General features: G+C 39.0%; 1 protein-coding gene across 2 annotated transcripts; it reads left to right on the top strand.

The window, feature by feature from the left end:
- The first annotated feature begins 2172 nt into the window (after positions 1–2172).
- Positions 2173–12497, top strand: znf330 (zinc finger protein 330). 2 transcript variants are annotated; one of them, XM_033623061.2, is made up of 10 exons: positions 2173–2238; positions 2609–2820; positions 2914–2933; positions 3035–3105; positions 5261–5337; positions 6542–6668; positions 6766–6870; positions 7039–7085; positions 10115–10232; positions 11926–12497. In XM_033623061.2, the coding sequence occupies exons 2-10, from the start codon at positions 2701–2703 to the stop codon at positions 12204–12206; spliced, it is 966 nt and encodes a 321-aa protein (XP_033478952.2). In that variant the 5' UTR covers positions 2173–2238; positions 2609–2700; the 3' UTR covers positions 12207–12497. The 2 variants fall into 2 exon arrangements, with proteins under 2 accessions (XP_033478952.2, XP_033478953.2); XM_033623062.2 differs by having other exon boundaries at positions 2185–2238; positions 2612–2820.
- The last annotated feature ends 2042 nt before the right edge of the window (positions 12498–14539 follow it).

Raw genomic sequence — 14539 nt, 5'->3', positions numbered from 1 at the left:
ATTTATTGGAAATCCAAAATTGATACATCAAAGTCAAACATGAATTTAATTTAAATGATAACACATCTAATTAGGGATGTGTTAGTGTTATTATGTTTTTAAATGATGAATTAGTTGTTGTACTTAAAAATCAAACTGCAAATTGAATTTGAAAGGTTTTCAATTTGTGTTACTCTATTTACTTGTGTTTTGTTTCATCCATCTGACTATTCATGTCTGTTTAAATGTGTCTTGTCTTCTATAGTGAAAAAACAAACAACCATCCATTCTGCATGACAAATTTGATGCAACATCTTTTGAAATCTTAAAGCTTGATCAGCCTTCTAAAGAAGCTGTCTAAAATGTCTGTATGCTGAAGTGAAATTTGTTCAGTGTCTTTAAAATAACTATAATAGCTTATCACAGAGCTGCTTTCCTCACTGTGTTGCTTTGCACAGTATCAATAACACATCTTATCTAGGCCTAGTGTAAGATGTAAAGTTATTTAATAGGGAAAATGGAAAGTCTAGAAAGCTGAATCTTCACATACAGATATCTTATCTTACTATATAATGATGAAAAATCTGTGTGTGTGTCTGTTCCACGTTTTTCTCCTCACTGACTTTGTCAATCCATGTGAAATTTGGCACAGTGGTAGAGGGTCATGGGAGGATGCAAATGAAGCAGTTGGCCAAATGGGGGCGCTATAGCAACCGATTGAAATTGCAAACTTTGAATGGGCATATCTCATACCCCGTATGTCAGAGAGACATGAAACTTTGCACAGAGATGCCTCTCCTCACTAGGAACAAATTTGCCTCAAGAACCCATAACTTCCGGTTATATAGATTTTCTGCCATTTTGAATTTTTTGAAAAACACTTAAAATCGATCTCTTCCTAGGAAGTTTGAGCGATCTGCATGAAACTGGGTGAACATAATCTAGGGACCAATATATAAAGTTCCCTCTTGGCAAAAGTTAGAAAACTTACTAAAACTGAGCTTCTATAAGGCAATGAATATTGCGGAGGGCGTGGCTCATCACATAAAGGTGTATAACATCTCAAGGGTTTCACCATGCAACTTTGTAGGCATATGACCACACATAATCTGAGGGGACCCCTCCATTATTGACCCCAGCAAACAAAATGGGGGCGCTAGAGAGCTAATTTCTTATCTAGGCCTAACCACCATATCGATTTTTACTAAACTTGGTAGATATGGAGAACAGGACGCCTCAAGGTGACTGGAGAAATTTAACTCTAATTGGCGACTGGGTGGCGCTATAACAACAGAAAAATGCTTAAAAATGGCTAAAATGTGACCGATCGCTGTGGCTGCAATTGTAGCCTACTATTAAATTCACAAAAACTCTGTCTGAATACATTTCTCTTCTTAATGGGTTCAGGTGACTATTTAATCTGCAATTTCCTATGACCTGTATCCCAAACACACACCATGTGAAACTGTACGTGGGCAACTGTGCACTCAATGGGTATGGACTAGTGTTTATTAATTAACTGAATTGTAAATACAGCAACAAAAATATACTAATGAGGTACCTGCAAACATGGCAGCACAAAAGGTGTTTTTATTAAGGTTTTATTACTGATCTATATATTATTTTATTAATTTTATTATAGTTTTAACTCATCATATCATACCTTCAGCTGTTTATTCTATACATAATGTCTTCTATTGTCAGCACTTGCACCCAGTAACATGCTGCTTGTGTGTTTATACAATTAATGATTCATGATGATTCATCTTAGCATATTTATATTTATCATTTTTAGACTATATATTCCATTTATTTGCATTACACACAAAAACACAGATACACATATGGATAAAGAAAATAGGTAAAAATAATAAAAGCATAAGAATAAAAACACAGAGCAGTGAGCTATTACTACAGTAGATATACTTATGATTGTAGTGTAAATTTGTGGTTGACAGTGCAGTAATTGCAATGAGAAGTAATAAAGTAATTTATTGTAATCCTGATCTATTTATCAACAATTAAACTAGTCATTAGTGATGGGAACACTTTCAGAGTTGTAACCTAGACACTATCATCTAAAATGCAGACAGTTTTAATTTTTGGGTGACCCAGGAATACAGAAGCTACATGAGGGCAAACTTTATTGTATCTAGAAGACACGGAACCAAAAGTAGGAACGAAAAGCACGGCAGTGTGTTTCAGCCCGGACAGATTTTCAAACCGGACCTGCAAGAAGTCGGAGTGCTAATCATATCGGTGAGAAAATGTGTAAATCAGAGGCTTTCATTGAAGATGACATTTAGATTTAACACTCGGGACCATACATGTAACTGATTTACAGCCTAAGTATTGAACATAAACGGAAATAACTGAAGTTAATTTCATTTATTCACCATGATGCGATGTACGCGTCACTTTAGTAACTGTCACTGCAACAGCTAGTCAACGTTAACAAAAACGTTATAAACTAATTCATTACCGTTATTTTGTGTCCTCATAGTGTGTCTCTAACCGATTAAACTCCGTGTTTGTCTGTATTGAGAACATAAGTCATATAAAACACTTTAAATAACTTAGTTTTCCTCAGTTGGTCACATGTAAACTAGCTAACTTTACCTCTCCGCAGCAGCACTAAGCTAACAAACGTCCCGTGATTGCCGTTGAAGCAGCCGTTAAAGCAGCCGTTAGCTCCGAGGAGACCAGCCTGGTGAAGCAGAGATGCCCAAAAAGAAAACCGGTGCCCGTAAAAAGGCAGAGAGCCGGAAAGAGCGAGAGAAACAGAGCCGAGCCAACCGGGATGTTGTCGATGTGGCCAAACACCCCTGTAACGCCAACATGGTATGTAGCTAACACAGGATGGCAACACTTACAGTACCATATCTGAACCTACTGTTTCTGATGTTGCTACTTTATTGTCTTTTGTTTCTGTAGGAATGTGACAAGTGTCAGAGGTAAGCGACTTTGTTATATTAAATATCATGTATTAAGGTGTAATTATGATTTGTCAAGCAGCTAACAAACACTTTTTTCTCCTTGTAATGTCACCTGGTAGGAAACAGAAGAACAGAGCTTTCTGCTACTTCTGTAATGCAGTACAGAAGCTGCCTGTCTGTGCTCAGTGTGGTGAGTAAACTGCACAGACATGTGGTGTATTCGTATGTCTGCAATAACAAGTATTGTTGCTAGTTATTTTGGTAACACTTAGTTTATAAAGTCCACCTACAGAGAGTTTATAGAAAGCAGTAATTCTCAAATGTTGTGCCATGATGACAATCCATGTGTGTTGTGGGATTTTGGGATAAACACACATTATTATTGCAATATTCAACTGGGCCTATACAAAAAGTTATAAATGAATTTTTTAGAATGTATCAGTATGTTGTGTGCACCCATTTCCTAATAAAGAGGCAAACTCTAGCTAGAATATGTAATTTAACTGAATTCAATTTAAAAAACCTTCACAGGGAATATATTTGTGCCATTTGCACGTGGGAATTATACGTGTGTGACACATCAAAAGCCCTGACTGGCAGCCAGCATGCAGGATGATAACAATAGAAGGAGACAGCAATGAGTGGGACAATGGATCGTTTAATTGTATGGAGCAAATTACAACAAAGCACCAGTGAAGATGACCTACCACTGAAAGAAAAGAGAAAGAGTAGAGTAGACAGTATCATGAAAGCTACCTGTCTTAGTTTTTCTTATTTTATTGTCTTATGTCGTGATAAGAGTGATAAAACAAGTTACAGAAGCTATTGTGCACAGATATAAATGCAAGTGTGCCTTGAGATTGTGGCTCGCCCTTTGGTGTGCCTAGTTAACCTTGAACTACTCACTCAACCTTGAGTGAGTAGTTATTCTGAGAATATGTAGGTATGTTCATTAGTTGTCACACTTTAGATAATCTCTTTAACAAATACAGAATAACATGAACCAGTTGAATTGTTGAATCTTAACTAATAAGATGCTGAAATGTCACAAATACTCCATAAACGATCTGTAGGACTATCTAAATATAGTGTTCCCATCATGTTAAATCATTGGCTCCCAGCTGTCCCAGCCACAGGGTCCAGATTTCACCTAAGTCATTATTTCAAGGTCCACAGAGTTTAATACATTCAGCGTATTACTTTGCTGTCTCTGTCAATTAGCTGGCCATTAGTCACTCACTCTACAGCAGGAAATGTACTTCAAAATAAAAGCTCTGTGCCGGAAATTCACTGTACTTAAAATAAAGAGTGTTTACAAACTTGACACCTTCACTAATTACTTGTGGTCCAGTCAGAAGGGACCAGCAACCCACTTTTGGACTGTGACCCACCAGCTGGGAACCACTGTTTAGTCCTTCTCTCAAATCTTATTTTCATCCCTTTCCTGTGTGTGGCTCTGTGCACCATGCCCATTATCCCTACTGAAGACATAAATCTTGAGAAACAGATCATGAACATTGTAATTACTGACACAGGAGTATAGAGCATTTGTTGGGGACTGTTTTCAGCCATGGATTTGTGGCCTTATTAGTTACTATATACAGTACCATCAGGATGATTTACACAGGGTCAACTCATGTCATAATGAAGGAACATATCACCCAGTGCAACAGTGTGCTTTCCTGATGTGATTTTAATAGTTTTTGAACAACAATGGAGGTGTATGGCGCAGAAGATTAAGATGCAGGTCTGTCAGTCTTTGGCTGCACAGACGTTAAATGAAAGCAGGATCACTTCGTTGGTCAAAGGTCAAATCTGGTGCAGCAGAGGTTGGGATATCTTGATTTTTAGTCCTGAGCACTAGGTTAGGTTTAAAAATTGCTTTATCCTTCACATACCATAATGCATCCTAACTTAGTCTTTTTTAGCCCCTCCTGTCCACACCTCCAGAATGCAATGCAGTCTTTCTGTTTTAAATATGAAGCCTCAAGCCCAGGCTGAGATAACCCTAACAATGTCATCAGGAGGGTGTTAGAGCCACAGAACACATTATACAACTGTTCACAGGCTGAGTTGTATTAACCATGACAAGTAAGCTGATGTCAAATCAGTGGAGTTCACCTTTAAAGCCACTGCATGTTGAAAATATTCTACTTTGGTGCCCCGAGTGGTGGTATCTAAAAAAGACACTTTTACAGACAGCTGTGCGTTCCAATTATATGGAAGCTTTTACCATCTACAACAATTGCAAAAATGCTGAAAACACATCAGAATTCGTCACATAGTGGCATTAAAATGGGTTTTGACACCTTAATAATCTTTATGCTTTATGCTTGTGATGTCAGGCAAAACCAAGTGCATGAAGTCATCAGACTGTGTTGTCAAACATCCTGGGATCCACAGCACTGGGATGGCCATGGTGGTAAGTTAACATCATTTCTGAACTAATGTAATCACACTAGAAGAATACCTCTTTATTATCAATCCTTATGGGGACATTTGATTGTTGAAACAATGTAAGAGTTAGCACAGTACAATAGTTATTGGCTGTATTTTTTAAAAACAGTGTTTGTCTGTTAATTATGTGTGGGGTTAATTTAGTTCAAGCTAGTATTTGCAAGTGGAGTCAACAAACTACGTGCCCTCCAATGTCATACTGATCTGGCAGCTTTGGTTGACAGTGGCAGATACAAGGTACAATGAGCAAACATCACGGGAATGAGACTGTGCAAGTTATATGTGCAAACAGCAACACTATCAGGATTGTAAATGTGTGCAAACAGTATTGGGCACTGACGTACATAATAACGTCCATAAAACTGTTCACCACTGGAGACGAAGTGCTCATTATCACTCTTTACCACTTGTGCAGTTTGCCGTATAGTGCAAGTACAATCAGAACCTAATAATTATGGCCATAGTAATTACTGTCAGTGATGTGGAGGAAATAGATAGTAGTGTAACAGAATAATGATGTAAACAAAGTTCAATGTACAAGTGATAAATGACAGCCTAATGCTCACTTCTTGGTGAGAGCTACTTAATAATTTACAAAGCATGTGTTATAACAGGGTTTAAAATAGCCTGCGATGAAGTTCATTACTTGTTATTTAAGGTCAGTTTGTAATAGTGTGTAGCGACCAGCTTCAGAATTCATTAATGTTTCCCAGAGTTAACACCCACAATCAACCAATAATCCAATCCCAACTCTCCAAAAAACTCTTGCCGTCTGAACCCCACCTCCAGAAAACCTACTAGTGTGTCTCAAACATGCCAGTGTGGGAATGGTTTACCTACTGTTACAGTATGAGCGATGCTGAACGAGACTTTAAAAAATATCAATATTCAATACCATCCTTGATGCCAGGGAAAACAATTGACATGTAGGGCATGCAATTTAAAATGTTCGTTAAAAGATGAATGTAACAATGCTATATAACATGACTCTCAGAGAGAGGGTGAGAACGAGTGTACTGATGCTGCCGATAATAAATAGTAAAACTGTTTCAAATATTCAGAATCAATATGTATCTACTGATGTTTTTAACAGTACAAGTTAATGTGTAAATATTTTTACAGTGGTCTCAGAGAGATAATTCATGTCAAGCTTTTTTCTTGTCCACAAGGGGGCAGTGTGTGACTTCTGTGAAGCTTGGGTGTGCCATGGCAGGAAATGTTTGAGCACTCATGCCTGCGTGTGTCCTCTGACTGATGCAGACTGCATCGAGTGTGAACGCAGTGTCTGGGATCATGGTAAGACCCCCCCCCCCCCCGTTTGTTTGAAATTCACCCTGTCACATCAGCGTCACACCAAAGATCAAACCCCTGGCTATTTTAACTTCATGAATAGGAGGGCGAATCTTCCGTTGTTCCTTTTGTCAAAACTTCCTGTGTGAGGATGATCAGTTTGAGCACCAGGCAAGCTGCCAAGTCCTCCAGGCAGAGACATACAAATGTGAGTCATTTGCTTTTCCTTTCACAATGTGATTTTGGCTCTTTGTGGTTAATGCAGAAAGTGAAGTGTATCTTCTCCATTGCAGAGAATAATATCTAGAGGGTATGTGTGCAGAAGAGGGAATGCGGTTGTTTACTCTGTTTCACCTTTTCTCACATTTCATTTTAGGTGTTTCCTGTAATAGACTGGGGCAACACTCCTGCCTGCGCTGTAAGGTGAGGGAAACATCTATGCAAACTTTACAACACACAGTGGAGGGACTTAATTCTGTCCGAAGTTTTAGGCCGCACAAAGCATTTTTTATGTAAAACTACACCCATCTTATCAGCTCACATCACAAACTGTTTCCACAACCCACATCTCCTAACTGATAAGAGAGTCAAATTGAATTCTCTATTTCGTTTGCTTTTAATCTGTTTGTACCAATATGCCTGGCATGTGGGGAAAGAGGAAACAAAACTTAGGAATAAAATGGAAAACTTTCCACTAAATAGCAGCAAGAGAGCGCTCCAATTAGATAAAACTGGATTCACCAAATGAGGCTCGAGCTGCTGCCAGAAGATAATTTTTCCTTCATTAAAGCAGGCTGCAGTGCATCGATGTCAGACCACACGATTTCTGATCTGTTAAAACAAGTTGGCTGTCACTATTGTTAAAAGGTTTACCACTAGGCAATGTAGTGTCACAGCTTTATCTACAAAATGCACAAGTGGCTTGGTAGCTTATGATATTACAATTTGGCACGGCAGTGTCACTGATACAGCACATTTCACTACAGGTAAACGCAACATGCTTTACATAAAATGCTAACAAGAAGTAACATGTAATGAGGAATACAACTGATTAAATGCAGGAACATGCAGCAATAAGGAAAGAAAACAGAAAACCATCAACCAGACACACACACACACACACACACACTGTAACTACAGTAAACACAGAATCCACCATAGCAAAGACACACACAGCTGACTTTATTCTGTCTAACTCTGTCTTGAAATAATATTCACATGCCAATATGTATGTTTGATGGGTGTGATCTGTCCTCCTGTTCACACTGATCGAGAGGAACCGCTTCTTAAACTTCTGTATTTCAGCCTGGATCCAATCACCCCATGTTTTTGTGTCTAAGTGACTAATGAGACAACAATTTTTGTCTAGTATTGAGGGAGAGGGCTGCAGCTGCAGTGTAATCCCCACAGGCAGTTGTGCACTGTCAGTGTACCTCCACTAAAGTGCTTGTTTTTGCCACTGCAGGCTCAGATTGTTATTATAAGTGTCTGACAACATGACAGAAAGGACCCTGCAAAGAAATTAACGTTTTTCTGTCTCATGAGAGGTGACTTGTTGCAGGAAAAACAACGCTGGACATGTTAGTGAGAGTTGGAGAGAGGAGTGCCAGGAAGCGTTTGTTGTGTTAGAGTACAGAAAGACGAGCTTAATGTCAGACAGTTAAGGTCAGGTTAGAAGCAAAAAAACGTTTACTTAGATTGAACCTTGGTTGGGGCAATGTGACAAGAGCAGAGTGACCTGAAGCAAACATTGTGTGATATTGGGCCAGAACGAGCTGTAGTAGAAAGCCACGTATTAAGATAAAATAATGCAAGTGCCAGAAATGGCAGGTAATTAAACCCATACATACCTATACATATGGAAAGTTAGGTATGATAGTTGTCTGAGTATAAGAATGTTTAGTGAACTTTTCTGCTGTGCTGTCTCACTGTTGCGGCATTTGAAGTTGTAAGCTTAAAAAAACCCAAACATGGGTAATAGGGTACTAGTTCAATAATACAGGAGTTTTTTTTTTCCATAATACTACTACACTGTGAGTCCTCAGCTAGTGTGAGTTGGAGTTAGCTAAATCTGGTGAGTCTCTCTGTCTGGTGTCATTGTCCTGTAACAAAACCACATGTGAGTACAGGAAGTATCTGAGCAAGTGTTTACTTGGACATGAATAACCTGCCCATGAAGCTTATCCTGGTGATAACAGTATTCAGGATATGGTGTTTTTGTGCTCGGACACATGAACGGGTCATGTCCATGTTATGCACTCAGTGTAGGGAAACAAAGTTGTAGCCTGTCTTTTATACAGCATCTTTTACCGCAATTTGATGCTTTAATCTTCTCTATCTCTCCAACAGGCAGAGTAAATGTCTGTACTAACTAAACTAAAACTAAAACTAAACATTTCCTGCAATTAAACTGGTAAACTGGTTTATAAACAGTGTGCTGTGAGATCTGCCGCTGCGCACCTCACAACCGTGCGTAATAGTCGCGCGTAATGACCGCTCCTCGTCAGTTAGACTGCATGTCATTCATGTTTGTCTCACTGACAGGTGGAGAACCCACAGACAGGTACCCATTGCTCCACCACTGACTGCTCTTGTCCTGTCCTCTCCTTCTTCTTTCTCTCCTGTCTTCTCTATCACTAAACTCTGAGTTTAATCATTAGCTTTTAGCTTAGCAGCACTCGTAATTGAGTAGGCTTTTGAACAATGCAGGAGAAATGTTGCAGACAGTTTATATTATCAGCCTGGGCCTGGGGCTTGTTGTAACAGTAAATGGGATGTGTTGTAACTTGTGTAAGTTAAACTGTGTCTGTGTGAGTGTACATCTTACCCTGCGATGCGCGATGTGGGCAGCGGTTCCAGCCACACGCTGCTACTGCTGCCAAGCAGCCCCGCCCGTTGGAAAGAGTGTGGGATATACCGCTACTAGGAATGGGAGGGGGGGACTTAATCTTTTAAGATTTAAATAGCACATTATTGTGCGATTATAATGAGCATCGCTTACATTGTGCTTTCAATAAATACTACTGCATTGTTCAAAAATTATTAATTGTGTCTCAAATGATTCTAGGGGGGTACAGCTTTACTGAAGGGGGAGTCATGTCCCCCCTGTCCGCCCCTGGACCTGAGCGTGCATTTTTGCACGGAATGAACAGTGGATTTTGTCCCTTGTTTTTTACTGGGGACGTTAGGAAGGGATTTTCCACAGCAAGTGTGGACAAAAAGAATGACAACAGTGTGGTATTGTAGACTCAAAAGACGTCCAAGCTTTTCATTTGAAGCCAGTAGATCAGCCCCAACAGTTACATAAGAACAGCCTATTACTTTAAATAGATGTGGGTGATTGACCTGACTTGTCAAAACGAGCCCGAATGGTAGTTGGATTTCATCTTTATATTTGCACTATATGTCAAAATAACGTGTGTGCCGCTAACATTTCCACTGTGTCCTCTCAGGCCTGTTACTGTGATGATCACGCCAAGAGTAAGGTCTTCAAACAGGAGAAAGGCAAAGCTCCACCCTGCCCCAAGTGTGGTCACGAGACCCAGGAGACCAAAGACCTCAGCATGTCCAGTGAGTTTCAAGTTGTTTTTTTCCAGGAAAGGAAGTTGCAGCAGCCTTCACTTCCCTGCTGAGTCTTGATCTCAAAAACGAAACAGAAAGAGTGAGAAAGCGGGGACATTTATAAAGAAATGAGCCTTTATTTCCCGTAAAATCTCAAAATAAGACACTTGTTTGACACCTCTGAGACAGCAAACAGATCATTCTCTGGTTCCTGTTTTTTCCAATTTTTTACCTTTTTATTCAACTTTTACTTGCACTTTTTTGTGATATTGACACATTTAACACACTGTTTATGAGAGAGGTGCATCTGACCAAGTGGCTCTTTGGACAGATGACTCCTGTGTGACTACTTTAAATTCAACAACATTGCAGCGTAACCAAAATGTAATGTTATGTCATTGATTTATTGAGCTTGGTCCTTGACCATGGAGAAAAAAAAAATCGTAAAGTTTCCCCTGCAAGATTTCTTCTGGGGTGCTTTAATTGCAGACCGGATCAATTGACTATGTAAAACAGATGTGTGGTGCAGTGGGCAGCGTGCAGTTTGTTGGCTGATGGCAGCATGTACATGTACTATAGGTACTGAGTGTGTCGGATTGTGAATAGCGACAGCTCTGTATGGAGTCTTTGTATCTTTTAACGGCAGATACCACATGTATCTAAGACAAATTTCCTTCGGGACATTGAAGTCCATCTTATCTTATCTTAATCATATCTGTCTACATTAGGTCCACAACTAAGGATTACTTTCACTGTCGATTATTTTCTTGATTGATCGATCAGTTGTTTGGTCTATAAGATGTCAGATAATGGTGAAGAATGTTGATCAGCGTTTCCCAAAGCCAAAGATGACGTCCTCAAATGTCTTGTTGAGTCCACAACCCAAAGATAAACGGCCTATTGTCATAAAGGAGGGAAATAACCATAAAATATTCACATTTAAAAAGCTGAAATCAGAGAATTTTGACTTTTTTTCTCGAGACATTTTCTTGGTAAGAGAAGACAATGCCCATACACTGTCCTATTATTTGCTACGCACTTTATTTGATTTTTATTTGATTTTAAATAAAGTTTATTGCAAGTAGTAGGACAGTGTGTGAGAATTCTCCTCTTACTTATGGACTTTTTTTTTTCTTAAAAAAATGACTCAAACTGATTAATCGATTGTCAAATTAGTCGGGATTGATTTAAAAGTTGACAACTGATCAATTAATTGTTGCAGCTCTGGTCGATGTTACTTTCAATTACTGTATGTTTTTATACAAAATATTATAATGTGTTTAGATTTTTCTCGTGTCGTACATAACAAGCAAGGAAATTCGGTGTTCCCAGCTACCCAAATAAGAAACATGTAAGACAAGGGTTAAATATCTTTGTTAATCATGCAGCGGAGGAAATATTTTATTTCTGGAAACCAGTTTTAAAGCAGTGGTAAACAGTGGGTGTGCAGTGAGCAGGTATTTACTGTATGTCTCAGGAAAACAGATGCTTAGCTTTGTGACGTGAATGCTATGGTAATACATGAGAGGCACTAACTGGGGCTGTCCTAAAATTAACTCTTTACGTACAGAAGTAAATTTAAACTGCAATTAATCTGTAAAACATTAACGTGGTTTTTAAAATATTACCCTACTTTATTTGTCGCTTCACCATTAAAGCAAATGAAACCAGAGCTAATGTCACGTCTGTGTCTTCTCTGCAGCTCGCACGTTGAAATTCGGCCGACAAGCTGGCGGCGACGACGACTACTATTACGACGGAGCGTCAGGGTACGACTCCTACTGGAAGAACATGGCATCCGGAGGCGGCCAACAAGACGGCTACGGAGACGATGATGACTATGAGGAAGATGAGGATGATGATGATGAGGAGGAGGAGGATGATGAGGAAGAGGAAGATGATGATGACGAGGAGGAAGAAGAAGGGGAAGAGGAAAAGGCTGCTGATGCCATGGCTGGTCTTAAAGTGGACGGGGCTGCCTGAGCTGAGACAGAGACTGGACAGCTCGGTCCTATAGATCCAGATGAGCCGCGGCTGATGTTCAGTTGTTACAGTGAAGGAATCAACAGAGACAAACATGACGAATCCAAGAAACACAGTTGGCACTAGTACAGAAACCATATTTACATTTTTGTATGAATCCCTTACTCTGAGAAATGTTTCCTACAAAACCCACTCATGCTGCCGCACAAGAACGAGAAGATTAGTAGAAACTGACTGACTGAAAATTAAGCAAACAAGACTAAATAAATATTAAGATTTTGTCACCCATCCTGAGAGAAGTCTTGTTTTCTGCTTTGGTGTTACATTCCACCTGGATTGTGAAAGGAGGCCCTGGGGCCAGAATGAACTGTTGACTCCTTTAATTAGGAACATGCACCATGCCCATTTGGCATGATGAATGGCATGATGAATAGCTCTGAATACTACAATACCCATGAGCCTTTGCCACGGTAGCACCAGAGAACAAGCCAGTCTTTAGCTGAGTCACAGCTGTAGCTTGCTGTTGTGAACAAAAATGCCGTTTATTTGTTTATAGATCAGTGACGCTGTGTTACCATTAATATGTGAAGAAAACGTTATTTTTCTTGCGTGTCTCCACAGCTGGTGATCACATCTAACAGCATCAGCACTATATCAAAACATGTTACAAACTCTCACACAGCTCGTGCAGTCAAGTCTTGTCTATCCAGTCGTATGCTCTGCACTTCCCAAACACATGCACATGCACCTTGTGAATTAAAACCGAACTGAAAGTGAAACTTATCTTTGCCCTCTTTAAAACCAGACTCCCATACTAAGGGTTTTTCGCCTTGTACTTTCCAAACACGTACATGTGTTCGGAAAGTACAGAGCATATGAGTGGATACATGAGATATGAAATATACTGCAAGAGTTGTGTGTTTTGATATGGTTTTCCCGCTGCTAAACCAGGTACTGGATCAACCAGTTCAGTTCAATTCAGTTCAATTCAATTCAATTCAATTCAATTCAAAGCCGTTATTGTCATTGCACAGCAGTACAACGACATTTTGTGATCTCTGGGCTAATACAAAAAAAAAAAAAAAAAACAGTAAAAGACAAACAATAACCAGCATAGCAACAGTGAGACACAAAACACACTATGGGTAAAAAAGGAGAATATATTATGTAGTAATAAATAATTTAAGTAATATAAATCAGTGCAGTTTGATAAGAGCAGCAGTACAGACTTAATCGCACATCTGGCCCAGCCAAGGAGCATACACAGTATGCACTATTGCATATTAGATGAGTTAATTATCTTAATTATTAATCAGTAACTTTGTTGATTTCATGGAGGCATGCTATAAAAAAGTCTTCACAAATACAGGGTAACACGGCACGGCTAACTGATTAACAAAAGTGGTCATTTGGTGAGTGAACTTTGGCCATCGTATATAGATCTTTTAGGAGCACATAACAGAATTTTAAGTTCCCTTATTTGATTTTTGTTACAGAAATGCATGCTGGGAGGCAGTGTTAAATTCTTTGCTTGTGTTATTTGTGTTTACAGGCTTGTACCGGTGATGTTTTCTAATATCTAATGCAGTTGTTAATCTTTTTCACTGATGTTGCGAGTATATGAACTCTGGGTGCCTGAAATAACCCTTCCCACTTCACAACTCTGTAATGCATAAAGCTTTTGAAGGAGGTGATTAATATAATGATGATATTGTTATTATTCTGCCCATGAAAATCCCAGTAGACTCAAAAATGATATTGCGACACACATATCCAACAATATATTTGAGAACCAAAGAATACAAATGTATTGACTTTGCTATACCACAGGCAAAACGAACTATAGCTCTTAGCTGGAAGAAGTTTTAGTTGTTGGGTTTGTTGTGTTGGTTTATGTGAGTGTAAACATTTGTTGTAATAACATTTGGACATTAAAAAAAGCAAAGAAAAATTGAGTTCATGTTCCCAAACAAATTATCAGGTAAGGACATCACCACAGACCACACACACCCACAAAGCCAATGTGTGTGTTTGATAATCAGTCTGAAATAAAAAGTTACAGTCATGATGTCTTTGTAACAAGTGTTGCTCTGCTTAAAGGAATTTATCTGCATCTTACTGTGGTAATTGGACTGAATTACTCTGCCTCAGTGCAACACAAAGGTTATCCAAACAACTTGACATGTTTGATCTGATCCGTGTTGAGACATGTTTGTGTTAAATATGAAATGCCTGAATAATACAAACAATATCTGACTGATCATTTTCACATGAAGGTGACAGCCTCGGTCGTTACTGGCATATTTATCAATCTGTGCAATTAAAGACAGATC

Source organism: Epinephelus lanceolatus, chromosome 3 (genome assembly GCF_041903045.1).
Source record: "Epinephelus lanceolatus isolate andai-2023 chromosome 3, ASM4190304v1, whole genome shotgun sequence".
Lineage (NCBI taxonomy): Eukaryota > Metazoa > Chordata > Actinopteri > Perciformes > Serranidae > Epinephelus > Epinephelus lanceolatus.
Note: the sequence above shows the minus strand (reverse complement) of the source record. Positions and strands in the feature narration are given on the sequence as shown.